The 17,114-nt window shown below is 38.3% G+C and overlaps 1 protein-coding gene across 4 annotated transcripts in view; it reads left to right on the forward strand.

Moving 5' to 3' along the window:
* The window catches only part of LARS1 (leucyl-tRNA synthetase 1), a 34,902-nt gene that overhangs the window by 14,652 nt on the left and 3,136 nt on the right, over window positions 1–17,114 (forward strand). For all 4 annotated transcript variants that reach the window (XR_012675971.1, XM_075164455.1, XM_075164454.1 and 1 more), the window contains 16 exons: window positions 157–234; window positions 1,166–1,251; window positions 1,344–1,409; window positions 1,509–1,591; window positions 2,255–2,393; window positions 5,204–5,416; window positions 6,842–6,899; window positions 7,800–7,863; window positions 8,468–8,651; window positions 8,894–8,984; window positions 9,845–9,985; window positions 10,538–10,678; window positions 10,773–10,883; window positions 12,019–12,129; window positions 14,315–14,419; window positions 16,176–16,271. Coding sequence is in view for 3 of the 4 variants with exons in the window: in XM_075164455.1 (XP_075020556.1) it covers window positions 157–234; window positions 1,166–1,251; window positions 1,344–1,409; window positions 1,509–1,591; window positions 2,255–2,393; window positions 5,204–5,416; window positions 6,842–6,899; window positions 7,800–7,863; window positions 8,468–8,651; window positions 8,894–8,984; window positions 9,845–9,985; window positions 10,538–10,678; window positions 10,773–10,883; window positions 12,019–12,129; window positions 14,315–14,419; window positions 16,176–16,271 (1,767 nt within the window). In the remaining variant the exon portion in view is untranslated. The remainder of the gene's footprint in view (window positions 1–156; window positions 235–1,165; window positions 1,252–1,343; window positions 1,410–1,508; window positions 1,592–2,254; window positions 2,394–5,203; window positions 5,417–6,841; window positions 6,900–7,799; window positions 7,864–8,467; window positions 8,652–8,893; window positions 8,985–9,844; window positions 9,986–10,537; window positions 10,679–10,772; window positions 10,884–12,018; window positions 12,130–14,314; window positions 14,420–16,175; window positions 16,272–17,114) is intronic.

Genomic DNA, 17,114 nt, shown 5'->3' on the forward strand with positions numbered 1-17,114 from the left:
GACTGTCTATTTAATGAAAAAAAAATCTGTATTCCTGTTTTTTTGCATGTTAAAGATTGCAGTAACTGCTACTTCTTTATGTTGATATAAAGAGCTATTGCACCTGTTTCTTGTTAATTTAAAAAAAAAATCAACTCCTGTGACCCATCTTTACAGGTAATGTTGGTGGATGGATTCAAAGGACAAAAAGTTCAAGATGTCAAGAAACTTATTCAGAAGATGATGGTGGATAATGTATGTGGTAGTATGCACACAGCTTCTTTTAAATTACCCATTTTGTTTTTTTCACAGTAGCTGAGTTGCTGAAGAAACCTCTCTGATTTGGTTCTGCAGTCCTCTTAGTGGTGCTTTGGATTGCTACAGAATATGAAATCCTGCTAAAAGAAGAACCTTGTGTTCTAAGTGGGATGAATAGCTTAATTAGAGACCTCTTATTCCCTGCTTCATCCCATCACTTTGTCTAGGAAATATTTTGGTGGTCTGATTTAATCTTTGATAAAGTTGGGAAGATACTGAAAGTGTAAGATCCAAATTGTCAGTCTTTTTCAAGCCTACCAATAAAGGATATCTGTGACATGCAAACACCCCATTTCTGGGGTTCATCATGCAGAGAAGGAAGAGTAGTAAGTGAACAATGATCATGTCATCTCTCTAATAAGATTTTCCTGATGATAATTAGAAGTGGGAGAGGCTTCAGTTATTTAGTCAATATTCCCTTGTTGCAGCATTGTTGTGTTCAGATTATAATAGAACACTTCATCCTGCATCAGAATACGTGGTTTGTGAAGGTAGAATTAAAGCTTACCATTCTATTCTTCTTTACCTTCCCCCTCCCTTTGTCCCCCAAGGTTTTCTAGTAGCTGTTTTGATCAGTAGGGGCATAGTGAATGAGTAATATTTTGTGCTTCTGTCCTCCTTTTCATCATGCATGGAGACACTCTTTACAGAATTCTGTGAACTGATACCTCAGAAAAGTGCATAGTCAAGTGTTGTCCTCGTTTTAAAGTAAATACTGAGGCAGAGAGCCTATGCAGTGATGAAAGCCATGCAATAAATGCCGTAAAACAGGTTAGAATGGAGAGGATGCTTTTTAGTAAGGTGTGAGGGTTTTCAAGACTTTGCTAAGTACTTAAATCTTGGCTTTTATTGCCCTTTCAACTCTTAGGATGAAGCCATGATTTATATGGAACCTGAGAAACAAGTTATATCAAGGTCTGCTGATGAATGTGTTGTGGCCCTTTGTGACCAGTGGTAAGTGAAGTAAAGCTGTAGTTATAAAGTTACTGCCAAATTGTATCCTACTTGTGGATTGCTTTATTACAATAAACTTTTCCTGACTGTAGGTATTTAGATTATGGTGAAGTGAACTGGAAGAAACAGGCATCAGAGTGCTTGAAACATCTAGAGACGTAAGTTATAAAAGCAGATGTAAAGGGAGTGATGGTTTGCTGCTGGTGATGGTTTAAGAGGGCTGAGAGGAGTAATTAGTAATAGCTTATTTCTTACAGGTTTTGTGAAGAGACTAGGAGAAATTTTGAAGCTACTTTAGGTTGGCTGCAAGAGCATGCGTGCTCCAGGACATATGGCTTAGGTAGGCAAAACACTCCTTTTCTCACTCAGTGCTTCATGAGGATGGTACTCATCACTTCATTTGGAAGGCTTAAGTGCTGTCTAGAATCCAAACTGGTATAGGTAAGCGTAGAACAGATTTATCCAACTTAGATCTTGACCGAGCATCCCAGAGAAGGCACGCTTTCTTGAGAACACCTGTGGCCAGGGGTGATTTTATTTTTGCATTACTACAGTGATTCTGTCTATCTCTGTAGCTTTTTGCCTGGGCCGTTGATTTGGAAGGGACCTCAGAGAAGGAACTAATACCATTTCTTGGGTGTTCTCCTTAAATTCTGACTAGCGTTCAACTTGTGTCGTCTATGACACGGAACAACTGTTCTAACTGCATTATAATACACAGCAAATGATCATGAGCTGAAATTTGTTCGACAGTTGTGTTAAGAAGCTGACTACAAAAATAGCAAGTATTTTCTCTTTAAAATTTTCAAATGCATAAGTTGAATTTTTAAAAAAAGGGTTTTTAAAAGCATAAGCATAGGTACTTGCATATATATATGTGTGTGTGTGTATATATATATATGTTCGACTGAAAGTCATAAACTGCTTATGTATGCTCGAGTGTCACGCTTGTTAGTAGGGATGATGCTGACCGTATCTGATACCTGGCTTCTATCTCTTCTAGGTACCCGATTACCTTGGGATGAGCAGTGGCTGATAGAGTCTCTCTCCGACTCAACTATCTACATGGCCTATTACACGGTGGCTCATCTGTTACAGGGAGGTAACCTGAGGGGCCAAGGAGAATCTCCTCTAGGCATCAGGTAAGGAGAGTGAATCATCAAGTTTTCTTGTTTAATTTGGTGTGCTTATCTCCTGAGTTGTTATTGACAAAGGCTTGCCAAGCAGGCTGATTCTTTGCTTTTGTGTTTAAAAAGCATCACTGTTAAAACAACCTGCTGTTAGCTAAGTTACAGGAAATGTGCATGAAAGGAAATAAGAAAAGCAAAAGGAGTATGGTGGTCAGAGAGAGAGGAGGAATGTCCCTGAAAGCAGAGCTGTATGCAGAGTAAATCACCTTGTTTAATACTTGTTTGACTTGCCTTGAAATGGTCCTTGCCAGGTGTGTTTGAGTGATTGGTGTCAGTGGCTGCTGAAGTGTCTCTGCTTATTGAGACTGCTTTGCAACTATAAAAAATTTTATGCTTCATTGTACAAAGTGGGCAAGATTAGCACTTAGTTTTGTGTTGGTAACTCTTAGAAGCTTAGAACCGTCTTTTATCCACGACTCGTATGGGGAAACCTTCAGAGTAAGGGGGAGAAGGCATTCGTACCAAAATACCTCCTAAGACTGCTCTGTGACCTCTTGGTTGGAGTGGTGGTGAACTTTCAGTGATAGAGATCAGAGAGTTGAGATAGTACAACTCGCCTGGAATTGAAAAAACCACTGCTAATCTTGCCTTGGATCTTATGCTCTAATTCTGCATGTTTATGAACTATTTGCTGGAGTAGTTTACATGTTGGAACTGGAACTTACCTTTTTCAATGCTGTAACTAATCTGAAAACCATTTGCAAAGTGAAGATTCTTACAAACAGAAGTAGTTCTGAAAGACTTGGCAAGGTTTTAATTTTGGCTCAAACCTCTCTAATTATAGAGAGGCTACCTACATACTAGTCATGTCTGGAAACAAACTTTGAAGTGAGCATCCTGAGCACTGAATTATAGATTTGATGTAAGTAAGTATATACAATTAGAGTGTACTCTTACGCAAAGATAACATCTTTCTTACAGTGTTAGCAAACGCTTTTTACTAACTTACTCTAAGTAAAGTAAAAGGGGATTTATGGCGCGTCATGTCAGTCACCGTTTGGTTACAGCGATCTTTGGCACCAAACGCAGAAGCTAAGTCACAGCGCACAACAGTAATTTAAAGCATAGAAAAATAACTACCAGATCTAAACCAGCAAACCGGTGCATGTAAGACTTTATTCTAGACTGGTGGTATTGACTATTGTTTGAACTAGTTGTTTAATATGTACTGGAGGTACTTTGGATCCAGAATGCTTTTCCTCTCTGCATAATACTGGCCAAAGCACCTTAGCAGATGTTAATAAATGGTAAACTTCGATTTGAAATTATTTAATTTGAAATGTGTGCAGGTGGTATCTGGTGGACTCCAGTGAAATTCTAAGGAGCTAGGAAAAAAAATCTCTGTAGAAACAAGAAGGATTTTTTTTTTTAATGCAGGCCAGTGGCTGCAGAACTGTGGGTCTAAGTTGCATCTCATCAGTGTTTTCATTCAAAATTGTGGATCCTACCTCTAGTAATTGGTAAAACGTATCTTACAGTAAATGTTAATTTTGAATGGATTAATTCCATTCAAAGTGGGAAAAGACCACTAATTTTTCCATGTAGGAGGCAACCTTGAATTGTACAGCTATTCTCTTGTACTGCTGCTCTTTTACTTTCATAGAAGCCGGAAGGAAGGGCTATATGACCCAGTGGAGAAATTTAAGTACTAGTAATAGGTTTTCAGTATTCAGTTAAGGTCACAAGTGGGGGTGGAGGTGGGGGGCGGTGTTTGGAAAATAAATAATCAGGTTTCCAGGACATTCAAGATTACATTTTAATTATTAATCACTTTTTCTTTACGGGAGTCTTCATGCTTTACTGGGAAATATCAAAGGGCATTTTAAGCAGGGCATGGCTTGAGCAGTTCTGAGTTCTGATTTTGTTGCTGATGTTGAACTCACTCATCTGATCTTAGACAAAGTACCTGTACACTCTTTCATAGAATCATTAAGGTTGGAAAAGACCTCTAAGATCATCGTGTCCAACCGTCAACCCAACACACCATGCCCACTACACCATGTCCCTAAGGGGGGGCATCTACACGTCTTTTAAATACTTCCAGGGATGGTGACTCTACCACTTCCCTGGGCAGCCTGTTCCAAGGCCTGATCACTCTTTCAGTAAAGAAATTTCTCCTAATGTCCAATCTAAACCTCTCTTGGTGTAATTTGAGGCCATTTCCTCTTGTCCTGTCTCTACTTACTTGGGAGAAGAGACCAACACCCACCTCACTACAACCTCCTTTCAGGTAGTTGTAGAGCGTGATGAGGTCTCCCTTCAGCCTCCTCTTCTCCAGACTAAACAACCCCAGTTCCCTCAGCCGCTCCTCACAAGACTTGTTCTCCAGACCCTTCACCAGCTTCGTTGCCCTCCTCTGGACACGCTCCAGCACCTCCATGTCCTTCTTGTAGTGAGGGACCCAGAACTGAACACAGTATTTGAGGTGCGGCCTCACCAGTGCCGAGTACAGGGGCACAATCACCTCCCTGCTCCTGCTGGCCACACTATTTCTGATACAGGCCAGGATGCTGTTGGCCTTCTTGGCCACCTGAGCGCACTGCTGGCTCATGTTCAGCCGGCTGTCAATCAGCACCCCCAGGTCCTTTTCCTCCGGGAAAGATAGGTTTTCCTCCTTCCTTCCTTTATCCATGTTTGCTCTGCTTATCAAATGGAGTATGTTGTGAGAATGAAACAACAGTTTTAAGCTGGCTTATTCAAAATGCTGTGGAGTGTAAGAGGAACTTTTACTGCCATCTCAATGTGTCTCTAATTCTGTGCAGGGCACATCAAATGAGCAAAGAAGTTTGGGATTACATCTTCTTCAAGGCAGCTCCATTTCCTAAAACAGAGATTCCAAAAGAAAAGTTGGACAAGCTAAAGGAGGAGTTTGAATTTTGGTATCCTGTGGATCTCAGAGTTTCTGGCAAAGATCTTGTTCCAAATCATCTGTCGTACTACCTCTATAATCATGTGGCTATGTGGTCAGATCAAAGGTAAGTTTGGAGATAATGCAAAACAGGTGTGCAGGAGATAAAGCCAAAGACTTTGTAGTTCTGGTACATTTGCTAATGGCTTCTTTGGACTCTACAACATTCAGAATTAGGTTGAAAATGTACTCTTTCAATGTATTCTTTCATATTGCAGCTTTGTTACAATTATCTATAGTAGAAGTTATTGAAATTGAAGGCTTTTTACCATTATTTCCCATTTTTTCTAGAATCCTTTAAAGATTTTAAGACGCAAGATTCTTACATACAAATTCTAAAACATTGTTTAAAGCAACACTGAAAATCTAACTGTATAATACAACTTCTAGTTGACTTGCTGAAATCCTGTTTGTTCTAAACATTGGAATTCTAGCATGTAGCATAATTGACTTGGCAGTTTCAATCGGCTCTAGAGCAAACCTAAGGATTTATATGTCCTAACTAAACAGTATCTTGGCTTGGTGCTTCTTTAGAGGATATGTGTAAAAACATATTGAAACAGCATTGGTGTATCTTTAGGGTTTTTTCCTCCTTTGGGAGAGAATACTAAGTAACAGCATCTAGAGCTAAATCCAAATGCAGACTATGTTGGAATTGTGGTGTTTGATGCTATTTTTCTTTTGTTTTAGCTATCTATGGGGGGACGAAATGCTCAGTTAGGTAGCCACATGAAAAAGCAAATGTGTAGAAGTGGAGAACAAATTTTAACTCTAGCTCTCATTGGCCTGTTTTATAAAAGTCAAATGTCTTCTGTAAATACCTCCTCCTATGTATTTTCCAGTATGGAATCGTATTCCTGCACTGGGATTTTAAGTAACTTTATTATCATTAATTTTCTTAATTACTTCTCAAGGATTGTTAAAACAGTGTATACGTAGTCCCATGGACTATGCAGTACAGGTTGAGAATCTTTGCTGATCACATGGTGCTTTTATAAAGGTGTAGTTTTGTGCATTAAGATACTATGTTTGCATTCCTTTGAACCTCTGTTTAAGAGTTGTATAAAACTGTATACAGGAAAAGCTGTTTTCTCATGTATAGTAAAAATGGTCATGGGGAATTTGATACCTGCTTCCTCCATTGGTAGAGGTATGTGGGACTTAGCTCTATCAAGTGCTGTTGGGCAATGCCAATCACTGGCATTTAAACTGAATGTAGCTGAATGAAGGAGGTGGGGTAAATGAGGCATAATTGTAGGTGGTCCAATGTTCCCTGCTTTGCATTTCAGCAGTGATAATCCCTAACTCTTATATTGTAGTTCTTTCCATCTTTAAAGACACTCCTTATTTTTAAGACACCCCTAGGTATTTTTTTGAAGATTCCACTTAAGGTGTTCATCCCAAACTGGAACATAAAATATTTGTTGTTTTCTTTTTAAAAAGAGAAAATGTATTTACTTTACCAAATGCTTTGTATCTTGTCTTCAACCAGAGAAAAATGGCCAGTAGCTGTGAGAGCAAATGGACATCTCCTTCTCAATTCTGAAAAGGTATAGTGAGGTTTCATGTATGAGATGGCTTTTGTGGTTGTCAAAATAGGCACTTGCCAGTCAGACTGGAAAAATCCTTCTCGGAATTTAAGAGGAGGAAATAGTGAATATTCTAGTTTCTTCATTGGTGCTCTCCAGTTTTTCGTTCATCAGAGGTAAAGACCTGCCTTTCCTCAAATTCTATCTAACACTTCTCTTAAGTTAGCTTCTGTATAGCTTCACCAGTTTAGTAAAGATTTCAGTGTATTTCTGTTAAGTTTTAGGGTAATACAGAATGTAGAATGATTTCTTTTTTGACAAAATTTTAGCTTTGTTAAGTATTGGAGTAGATGCAGTGAGAAGAAAAAGTTTGTGCCAGTAACTTGCTAATGTATGCATGTTCTGAAATTGAATTTAATTGAATTTAGAAGTGCTTGAACCTAGGAATTAGACCTTAGAGACTGTCCAATATGAAGCAAAAAGCCCACCAGAGTCCTTCTTGAAAAATCAATGCAGGATGAGCTGAAAACACCAGTTTTGAAGTAGTATTTTAAGTTTAATTTAGGTAACTTCTGGAATTAAATTTTGGTACCAGTTGTCCCATTTTTCCAAACCTGAAAAAGTCTGTGGTGGAACCCAAATGATGCAGAAGGCAGCTACCACTTCCCTACAGCTGTGGTGTATGTGGACCTCAGTAGTAACAACTTGTGCAAGTCTCAACATTCAGGAGTTAGATGAGTGCTGGCAAAGTTTAGTCTGCTTTTACTGTGAGACCTAGTTCAGATTTACCAAACTGCTTTTGCTATGATTTATGAGAAAATACTTTCTCAATGGTTTGCCCAAACCCTTGTGGCATCTGTCTTGTTTATCCAACAACAAAATGGATGTGTGAGAAAACAAAGACTCTTCTATTTCTTTCAGATGTCTAAATCTACAGGCAACTTTCTTACCCTAACTCAAGCTGTTGACAAGTTCTCTGCAGATGGTAAGTATGTTCTGACCTGCATCTGGTTTTCAGTTATGCCAAAATGACTAAAATCAGTGTTTTGCTCTCAAAGGAGCAGTGGGTTTATTGGAGTAATGAATTGCAATAAATCTACTGCTTACCACCTGTTCTTGTTTGAAAAGCTGAACTCTATTTAGGAAATTGGGCTGCATATTAGCACAACACCTGTTTCAACCAAGAACTGCTCCTTGTGTTGAGACCTCCTAGAGGGTGCCTATTTCATTCTTCCACGTTCACTTAAGAGACCAAAACATAAGACACATACTGTTGATGCACGCTGTGTGTATACATGCATGCCCTTGTTCGTTCTTGCATGCTTTTGTTTTTTGGACAGTGATTGTACTAGTCTCCTAGTTCTTGGTGTCTGTCTGGTTTCCTTCCTAAGGAGGGCGGTGTACCTCTCCTGGGTAAAGTGCATCCTTCGAGACATCTCCCTCTAGTTGGCAGTTTGTAAATTCACTTTGCATTTTATTAACTCATAATGAGAAGTTAGTTGTAATTCATTTTGAGTCCTATGCCTCCTGCATCTATATCTACCAGCTAATTGCATGCCAGCCGTGTTAGCTGATCCAGTTTCTTTCAGGCATGCGTTTAGCTTTGGCTGATGCTGGAGACACTGTTGAAGATGCCAACTTTGTGGAAGCCATGGCAGATGCTGGTATTCTTCGTCTCTACACGTGGGTGGAGTGGGTAAAGGAGATGATCGCAAACAGAGACAGTCTAAGAAGTGGTCCTGCCAACACCTTCAATGACAGGGTCTTTGCCAGGTACTGTACAAAGGCTAATAATACAGTTTAGTCCATTTTTTTTTCTTGCAAGGAGCATCTCTGTAGTTATTTTTTTTTTCCTACAAATTAATGAATTCCATAAAACCAAACACATTACAGAATAGGTTATGTGATTGTGCTGCACTGGTGACATTGATAGTGTTGTTTTACACAGTGTTGCCATTATGTGGGGCAGATTATGCAATATTGATGTTTTCACTTCACTTCCCTTCCCTCCCTAGTGAAATGAGTGCAGGCATAGTGAAGACAGACCAAAATTATGAGAAGATGATGTTTAAGGAAGCTCTGAAAACTGGCTTTTTTGAATTTCAGGTAAGAGGTAACTTTTTAGGTGTAAGAAACCAACACTTGGTATTTGTTACTTTGTGGATTTCTTTTGATCTTGATGTCTCTGATCCTTAATTATACACCTGAATTGGAATCAGAATTGTGCCAAGAAACAAGAGTACTTTAGTGGAATAAATCTGAAATTATAAAGGTCTGCTTGTGTAATTTTTACAAAGGTCCAGAGGAAGGCAATTGTTACGCTGCAAATAGTCCTGATATCTAATATGAGCGAAAAGCTGTTTAAAAAAAGACACTATTAAAAAGAGTGTTTCCTTTCTTTAGCTCCTTTGTAATAAGGAACTCTTCATAAGAAATCCAGATAATACATCAACAAAATTGTTTGGAAGTAGAGTGCTTTTTGATATATTCAATAAACCATGTCTCCGGAGTGTCTGCTGAACCATGCCTCTTCACTTAATGAATTACAGTGTCTCCTTTATGTGGCTCCTTTATGATACTCAGGAATATGATTAAGTAGGCTGAATTATATGTGTAATGATAGATCATATTCATTGCCTTTTTCTTAGTACTTATTAGTATCTTTATGCACGCTATTCGGGATGATAGTACCTGATACACAGTTGTGGATATTTTTGTCTTTTATGTCTGTGCCAATAAACACTTTTTGAAAAGTACCATATTAATGCAAAAATCAAATGGCCAACTGACAGATTCACACTCAGGTGCTTCAGGAAAATACAGTTCTTGTAATAATCCATTATTGAGTTCTAAGCGGCTTACATTCTAAAGGCATGTTAGAGCAAAGAATTGTGTGTGTTTTCTTCTAAGTGCTTCTGCACGGCAGTTGGAGTGTGTTAATGATCGTTGCATTGGCTTTGTTGCAGGCAGCAAAAGATAAATATCGTGAGCTGGCAATAGAAGGAATGCACAGAGAGTTGGTATTTCAGTTTATTGAAGTTCAGACTCTGCTGTTGGCTCCTATCTGTCCCCACTTATGTGAGCACATCTGGTCACTGCTGGGAAAGGTACAAATGTTTCGGTTTTGTCATTTGATTCGGATCTAAGCTTTTACTGATTTTTAGTAAGGCTTGTATCAGGCTTATGGATGTCTTTCATATGCAAGTAGAAGAAACGTGTCTTATAATACGAAACGCCATAATCGCTTATTGTCCACAGGACAGTGAACATACAGAGTTAGCCTGTTACTATGATGATATATGCAACTTTAATACAAGTCACTTTGGTTGGCTAATCACAAAAAGGTGATCTAAAATTAACCCAAATAATGCAATATTCCTACACCTATGCATGAAACTTAAGGTTTTTTTTAAGTGCCTTGTGCGTGTAGATGAAGTTATGTAGCTATACGGCAGGCGTAATTGTATGTATAGTCCTTAACACACTTGCAAATAAATGCTTATTGGCTGCATTCCTTTACAACCTAGTTATAGGTGAGTGCTCATTGAGGTTCAAACTGTCTAAACTCCAGTTTCCAGTCAAGCTATAATGGGTTGAAAAACCACCAGATACTGATGCGTTTTCATCTCTGTGCATGTCACTTCTTCCTTTCCTCAAAGCCGGATTCCATCATGAGAGCCTCATGGCCGATAGCAGGTCCTGTGGATGAGGTATTAATTCGCTCCTCTCAGTACCTCATGGAAGCAGCTCATGATCTCCGACTCCGTCTCAAGAACTACATGGCACCTGTGAAAGGAAAGGTGAAGTGTACTAGGTCATCTTTTTAAGTGTGCGTACTTGATAATTCTGTATTGCCTCAGGCCTCCTGCCTAATTTTTTTCTTTGCTTCTTTAGAAAAGTACTAAAGAACCTTCCCAGAAGCCTTCTCACTGCACCATCTACGTGGCAAAGAACTACCCGCCTTGGCAGCACACCACCTTATCAGTTCTGCGCAAGCACTATCAGGTGGCCATCCTTTCATGTTTCTTTGGGCTGCTTACCTGCTTTTTTTGTGGGCTCTTTTTTTCTCTCTGTAAAAAACCTTATAAGCTGTAATTTGTTACCATATTATTTAAATACAAAGCAAGATAGCTTTAATTTTCTTTATGGTTTTACAACTGTCCAATAAATTTTGGTGCTTAATGAAAATGTCCCAAGGAATGTCATTGATTTGACTGTATGATTTCTTTTTTTTTTTTAACAATCTGAGTAAAAAGTGGCCCATATTCTGTTATTTTTTCCATTTGTAAGTAGATAGCTTTTAAAATATTCTTCCCAAGTACATTTGTGAGGAAACATTGTTGACTGACAGATTAATGCTGCCTTACTATGTAAGTGGGCTTAGAAGTGTTGTTTTGGTCCTTGAATAGGCGTATACTATTCAGTGGTGTTACAAGAAATATGTTGAAATGGAATACATCAGTCATAAGTAGAAGAAATAAGTTTTTCTGAAAGCAGAAGAATCTGTGCTTCTGACATGGGGAAACTGATGAGAGTGGCTTTTGGCAATCTTGATGAACCATCCTTCTCAGCTTGAACGAATCAGTATTGTAGCTGATAGATTAGTCATGACTTTTCCAGCTTGCGGTATTGAGATAAACCAATATTCCTCATGTGAAATTTGTTTTTGGGGTGTTAAACTTTGGGCGTTCTATAGGCTTTTTTCCTGCATCAGTGTTAAAATCTGCTGTTTGGTTTGATGCACTAAATAGAATTGTTGCAAATATCTAAATTTTGGATGTAAAACCCAAACAATTCAGGAAACTAGTGCTTAAAAATGTGCTTGTGATAAAGCTTAAATGTGGATTTAAAATGCATTCTGGTAGAAAATTTAAGTATATTAACGTAGTCACCAGAAAGAATAAAGAAAATGCAGAATAATATTGAGTTGCCTGAATGGCAGTAGTTATCTGGTTTTTTTTTTGGTCAAAGTTTTAAAATTTTACTTTTAAAATGTTTCAAAGGGATGAGAAAATTATTATATGTGGAATCAATGATGATGAAAACCTTGCTGGTATTTATGGGAAAGCACATATGATATTAAAGGGCAAGTTTTTTTAATGATACCTATACTTTTTAATGGATGTTCATCAATGTTTAGGTCAGTGGAGGTCAACTGCCAGATAATAAAGTAATTGCCAATGAGCTTAACACCTTGCCAGAGCTGAAGAAGTATATGAAGAAGGTTATGCCTTTTGTTGCCATGATTAAGGTAAGTGTCAAAGGGATAGTTCTTGTATAGAAAAAGCTTTTGTGAATGAAACATGTCGGACAAAGGCAACAATAATCTGTAACTTCGTGCAGGAGTATTGTTGTTTCCTTTATTTCATTCCTGGATCTCCTACTAACTTTTGACTTCAGTCTCTATCCTGCCCCTTGCTTGTTTGGCATCTTCATGTTTTTCCTTATAAATTTCTTTGACATCTCTGGAAGAAAGGTACAATAAAAATGTCTCTACATGAATTGACCCAGGTGAACTAATGGTCTAGTTGAGGCTTGGAAGTTTGGGTATTTTGCAGGTTATACAATCTGTGCTTCAAAGACAAGTGGATTCCTCTCCATTTGAAATGCATCATATTTGACTTTTCCAGTTTTTCGTGCTGAAATGAGAATAAGGTGTTGCTCTGGAGACTTAAAAATGCTTAACATTTGAAAGTTAAGAACAAGGCTAGAGATAATTGATTGCACTACATTTAATGGAGGAAAAAGGAGCGTTCTGAGCCCTGAATGGAATTATGAATTTTGTGTATCATTCTTACGGTTTTATCACTAATAATCTGATATTTCATTATTATTTTTCCAGAGTCATGCAAGCCTATGAAAATCTTGGCTTCCATTTTTTTTAAAGAAACTTTTTTTGTGCTTGCTATTGCAGATAAAAATTCAATACAGTAACTAGGAAGGTTCAAAAAGCAATGAATAAGCAAAATTTTAAATAAAAAAAAAAAAGGGGGGGGTGACGGAGTAGGATTTAAAACCTTTTTGACTTCTACTCATGATCTGTAGAAGTTGAGAGGGATTAGTAATGGAAAAAATTGTAATGAGTGTAACAACATTACTCTTTTTCCTTAAGCTTTAGCTTGCTTTTTAAAATACAAGTAATAATGTCTTCTATTTGTAAGCTTTGTCATATTTAATAAATGGGGGTGCTCTTTTGCCCTCTCTCTAGGGTTATTCTAATTATTCCTTTTCATGGTAGCTCAGAAGCCTTCAGAGGAACAGAGAGCACAAAGCAGCTATGAAGCTTCCTGTATAAGGGAAGTTTGTAAAGAGATGTAGTGGTGTTAGATCAACTGATAACAGTTGGAAAAGGTCAGACAAGCTTTCAATCCTGTAAGTGTGTTTAGTTTTGAAACATCCCTGGTTTTTGATGTCCTTATTCTGGCAATAGTTAGTGATCCTGGTGCACGCAGGGGATGGGTGGGCATGCTGAGTCTTACCCAACAATCGATTCTTTCACTTTTAAGGAGCAGTAAGCAATTTCACAGGAAGACCTAGAAACGTCTGAGCTCAGACTCCCTAGATCAGTATGTTTTTCTCTGAAACCAATTATTCAGCAATTCCAGTGTACAAGGAGCATTTCTGCTTGTGCTTCCTATTCAAAGGAGAGCTTAAATGTAGAAGAAACTTTGTGATTTACAAAGGGAAGCAATTCAGTGTTAATGTAGGGAATCTTTCACATTAAACTGACAAGGAAACCAGGAAACCGCAACCATGCTGAGTCTGACAAAGCAGAGCTTCAAAGGAGACAGCTGGCTCAGCATATGAAAGCAAGAAAGGGACAGATTAAATTCTGAAGAGGAAGTTCTGTTTTACTTAAAAAAAAAAAAAAAAAAAAAAAAAAGATTCACGTGGTTTTTATATTGCCTTTAATAGTTTGTCTCTTGTGACTGTTGCTGTTGGCTTTCTGGACTAATTAAGTTACTTTTATGTTAACGTATAAAGTAGTTGTTATTTCCCTGCAGAGAACTTGTTTTACAACTGATGTGAACATGTCCAGTTGTTGTATGCTTGTCCTTTATTTTAAACTAGGTCATAAGACTGAATTTCCTGCTGTGAAATACCACTGAAATGCTGACTTATTTTGTGAATTCTCAACCTGCACATTAAGTAGGGATTATAAATAACTGTGAATGTCAAACACCTTTTCAATGCTATATTAAAAATGTGTTCTAATTGCTCTTATTCCTCCCATCAGTGTCACTAACTCCCTGTAGAAGAAACCCTGTTACAAGAAAATTATTGCTCCTACGTTAGCATGTTGTGCCAGCAGAGAGCTCTCATATTTAAAAGCCTATTCTTTTCATGACTAATGTAGATAATTTGCCATTTTGAAGCATCGTTTTACTTGCAGCATTTAGAGGGTTTTAATCCTTTTTTTTTTTTTCCTCTGACAGGAAAATCTGGAGAAGAATGGTTCACGTGTTCTTGATCTGGAACTGGAATTTGATGAACGTGCAGTGCTCATGGAGAATATTGTCTATTTGACAAATTCCCTGGAGGTTGGTATACACTTGATCTATTCATTACTTGGTTTTTATTGGGATAGCTGGAGGACCAGCCTTTCCTAAGGCTCTAAGCCTGTTTACATTAACTTCTGAGTGTATGTTGCTCAGGTAATAGTTTTGATTCAGCTTTCTGTATTTTGATCTTGCTGTTTAAATTTGTCGAATATAGGTGTATAAATCTGCTAAATATAGGCTATGAGACACAGTGGTAGGTGTGTAGTATACAAACACGTTCCCACAAAACAGAGGTGGGTTTTGCTGCAGTACTGGTTATATCTGTGATAGTAAAGTCCAGTGACACTTTTGAAGAGACATTTTTGTCTGAGCCAACCAGTATCTTACATTTTTTTCAGCTGAAGAAATGAGAACGAAATGTTTCAAGGCATTACTAGCAAGAATGATCAGAGTCCTTAGCCTTGTATCCTTGGACTCTGACAATGGCATGTTAACTGTTGCAGATTACCCTGCCCTCTTCAAGGAGCAGGTTCTGGGCAGGGCTTTTAAAACTACGGTATATAGTAAAATGGGTGCCAGTCTAGTAGCAGTTGTGCTGCTTCATGTGATAACCAGAATTTAGTTCAATAGGCATATGTTAATGAGGGGACAGCTCAATTTATAACCTGTATGGTATGAAATAAATGCGGTTTTATTGGACTTGTCCCATATCAGAGCGAAGTCAAGAGCGAGCAACAACTTTTATTTTAAAATATCTGTAAATCTGCAAAACTCACTGAACTGGGGGAGAGAGCAGTTAAACAGTGGATCTGTTAAACAGTGGATCTTTCATGCGGGAGAATCTAGAGAAACTTGAGAACTGAGCTATGAAATCTCCTGAAGTTTAACAGGAATTGTTAAGTTCTGTACCCAGGCAGAATTACCCCACATTTCTGTGTAAGTTGGAACTGGTTGGCTGGCCATGAACTCTCCTACAAAGGACTTTGGGGTTACTGTGGGCTTGTCAAGATCAATGTAAACTTAATGTGAGTGTGCTGTCACTGCAAATGAGCTGCGCTGCGTGTTGACCTACATTAGGAGGAGTTACCTATATAGGATGTAATTTGGCAAGTCAAGGGAAGTCATCCATCTCCATTCAGCTCTGCTGAGCCTGAATTCGGAGTATGTGTCAGTGTTGTGCCCCGCTGTCGTCCTCCCGACCCCTCACCCGCAGTTTAAAAAGGCTGTTGAGGACTTGTGGCTGTTGAGCAGAGGACCATTAAGATGGCTGGGGAGAGCCTAGAGTGCGTGACCTCCAGCGAGAGGCTGAAGGAGGTGGGCTTGTTGAGACTGGCTGAGGGGAAGATCTCGGAGGAATCTGCTGCTTCTTAGAGAGTTATAAAGATGATAAAGCCAACCTCTTTCTTGGTAGTGGGCTGATAGTCAAACAAGGGACGGTCACAGGGAGTTACTGATGGAGTTGCAGCTTGCAAGGCTGAGATGGGACATGAGGAGAGGTTCTTTGCTAGGGCAGGCTACCTGGAGAGAGTGGGGGATCTCTGTCCTCGGAGGCGGACTTGGTCCAGCGTGGGCAGTAATCCCACTTTGAGCAGGGAGTAGGTGACCCTCAGAGGTCCCTTCCAAACAATATGTTGTGATTTGGGGTGTGCTATCGTTGCCTTATGTCAATGCACATTTACTTTGCTTTACTATGCCAACAGTTGTTTGATAGGCCTGTTAAATCCTGTTGTTCCCTTCAAAATGATTGAACTCCTGATTATTTCCCTCCCCACCCCCCTTTTTTTTTTTTTAACAGCTGGATCACATTGAAGTGAAGTTTGCGTCTGAAGCAGAAGATAAAATAAAAGAAGACTGCTGTCCTGGAAAACCATTTTCCATATTCAGAACTGAGGTAAAATCAGAAATTCAGATACTGGAAGTCTGAAAACCTAATTAAAAAAAAAAAGGCAAATACGCCATTTAAAACTTTAATCAGACATGAACGTTGTTTTTTTTTTTGCCTTTGATCCCACACCCCTTCAAAACAAGAAACATCTCCTGAAGCAATTATGATTTTTTTTTTTTTTCCTCTGTATAGAGCCCTAAATGTGATTGTGGTTGGTCCTTAGATTTAAGGCTCTTCCAGTCAGCTGAATTTAATGATTTGACCTGAAGACTGTTAAAAACAGGTGACCCGAGCATTAGCATATTCTTATATTTGTTTCTTTCAGCCATATGCCTCAACTACCACTCTTTAGATAAGGTAGATTGTATTCTAGTTAAAACATAGACCAAAAATAGAGAATTGAGAAGGTCCTATGCAAGTATGGCTGAATCTCACTTCACCACTAAATAAACAATTTAGGAATTGTTTTGTTGCTTATTATACTTGTTTTAAGGTATTATAAATTTCCATGTGAAACTTTGTATTACTTGTTTGCTGAATCCTAAAGTGTTTTTTAATACTTTCTGTGTTACCCGTTGGTTTATAACGGGCTAATAAATGGCATTCAATTGCATAAAAGTAAAACCTTTCAAAAATATTCCTACAGCTATGTCATGGAGTCTTGGAAGAATTAGTGAGTAATGTGTAAGATTAGTGAAACTCTGCAATAGTGGTATCATGTATGAATATTTCTAGCTGTAATACTTTTCAACAGTAAAAATTTGATTGATTTCCCTAAATATGTCCTAAAAACTTGCGTATACTGTGGCTTATGTTTTGAAGAGTTGTGGGAGTGCTTGCATTCTGCCA

Source organism: Calonectris borealis, chromosome 15, assembly GCF_964195595.1.
Source record: "Calonectris borealis chromosome 15, bCalBor7.hap1.2, whole genome shotgun sequence".
In the NCBI taxonomy this organism is placed as follows: domain Eukaryota; kingdom Metazoa; phylum Chordata; class Aves; order Procellariiformes; family Procellariidae; genus Calonectris; species Calonectris borealis.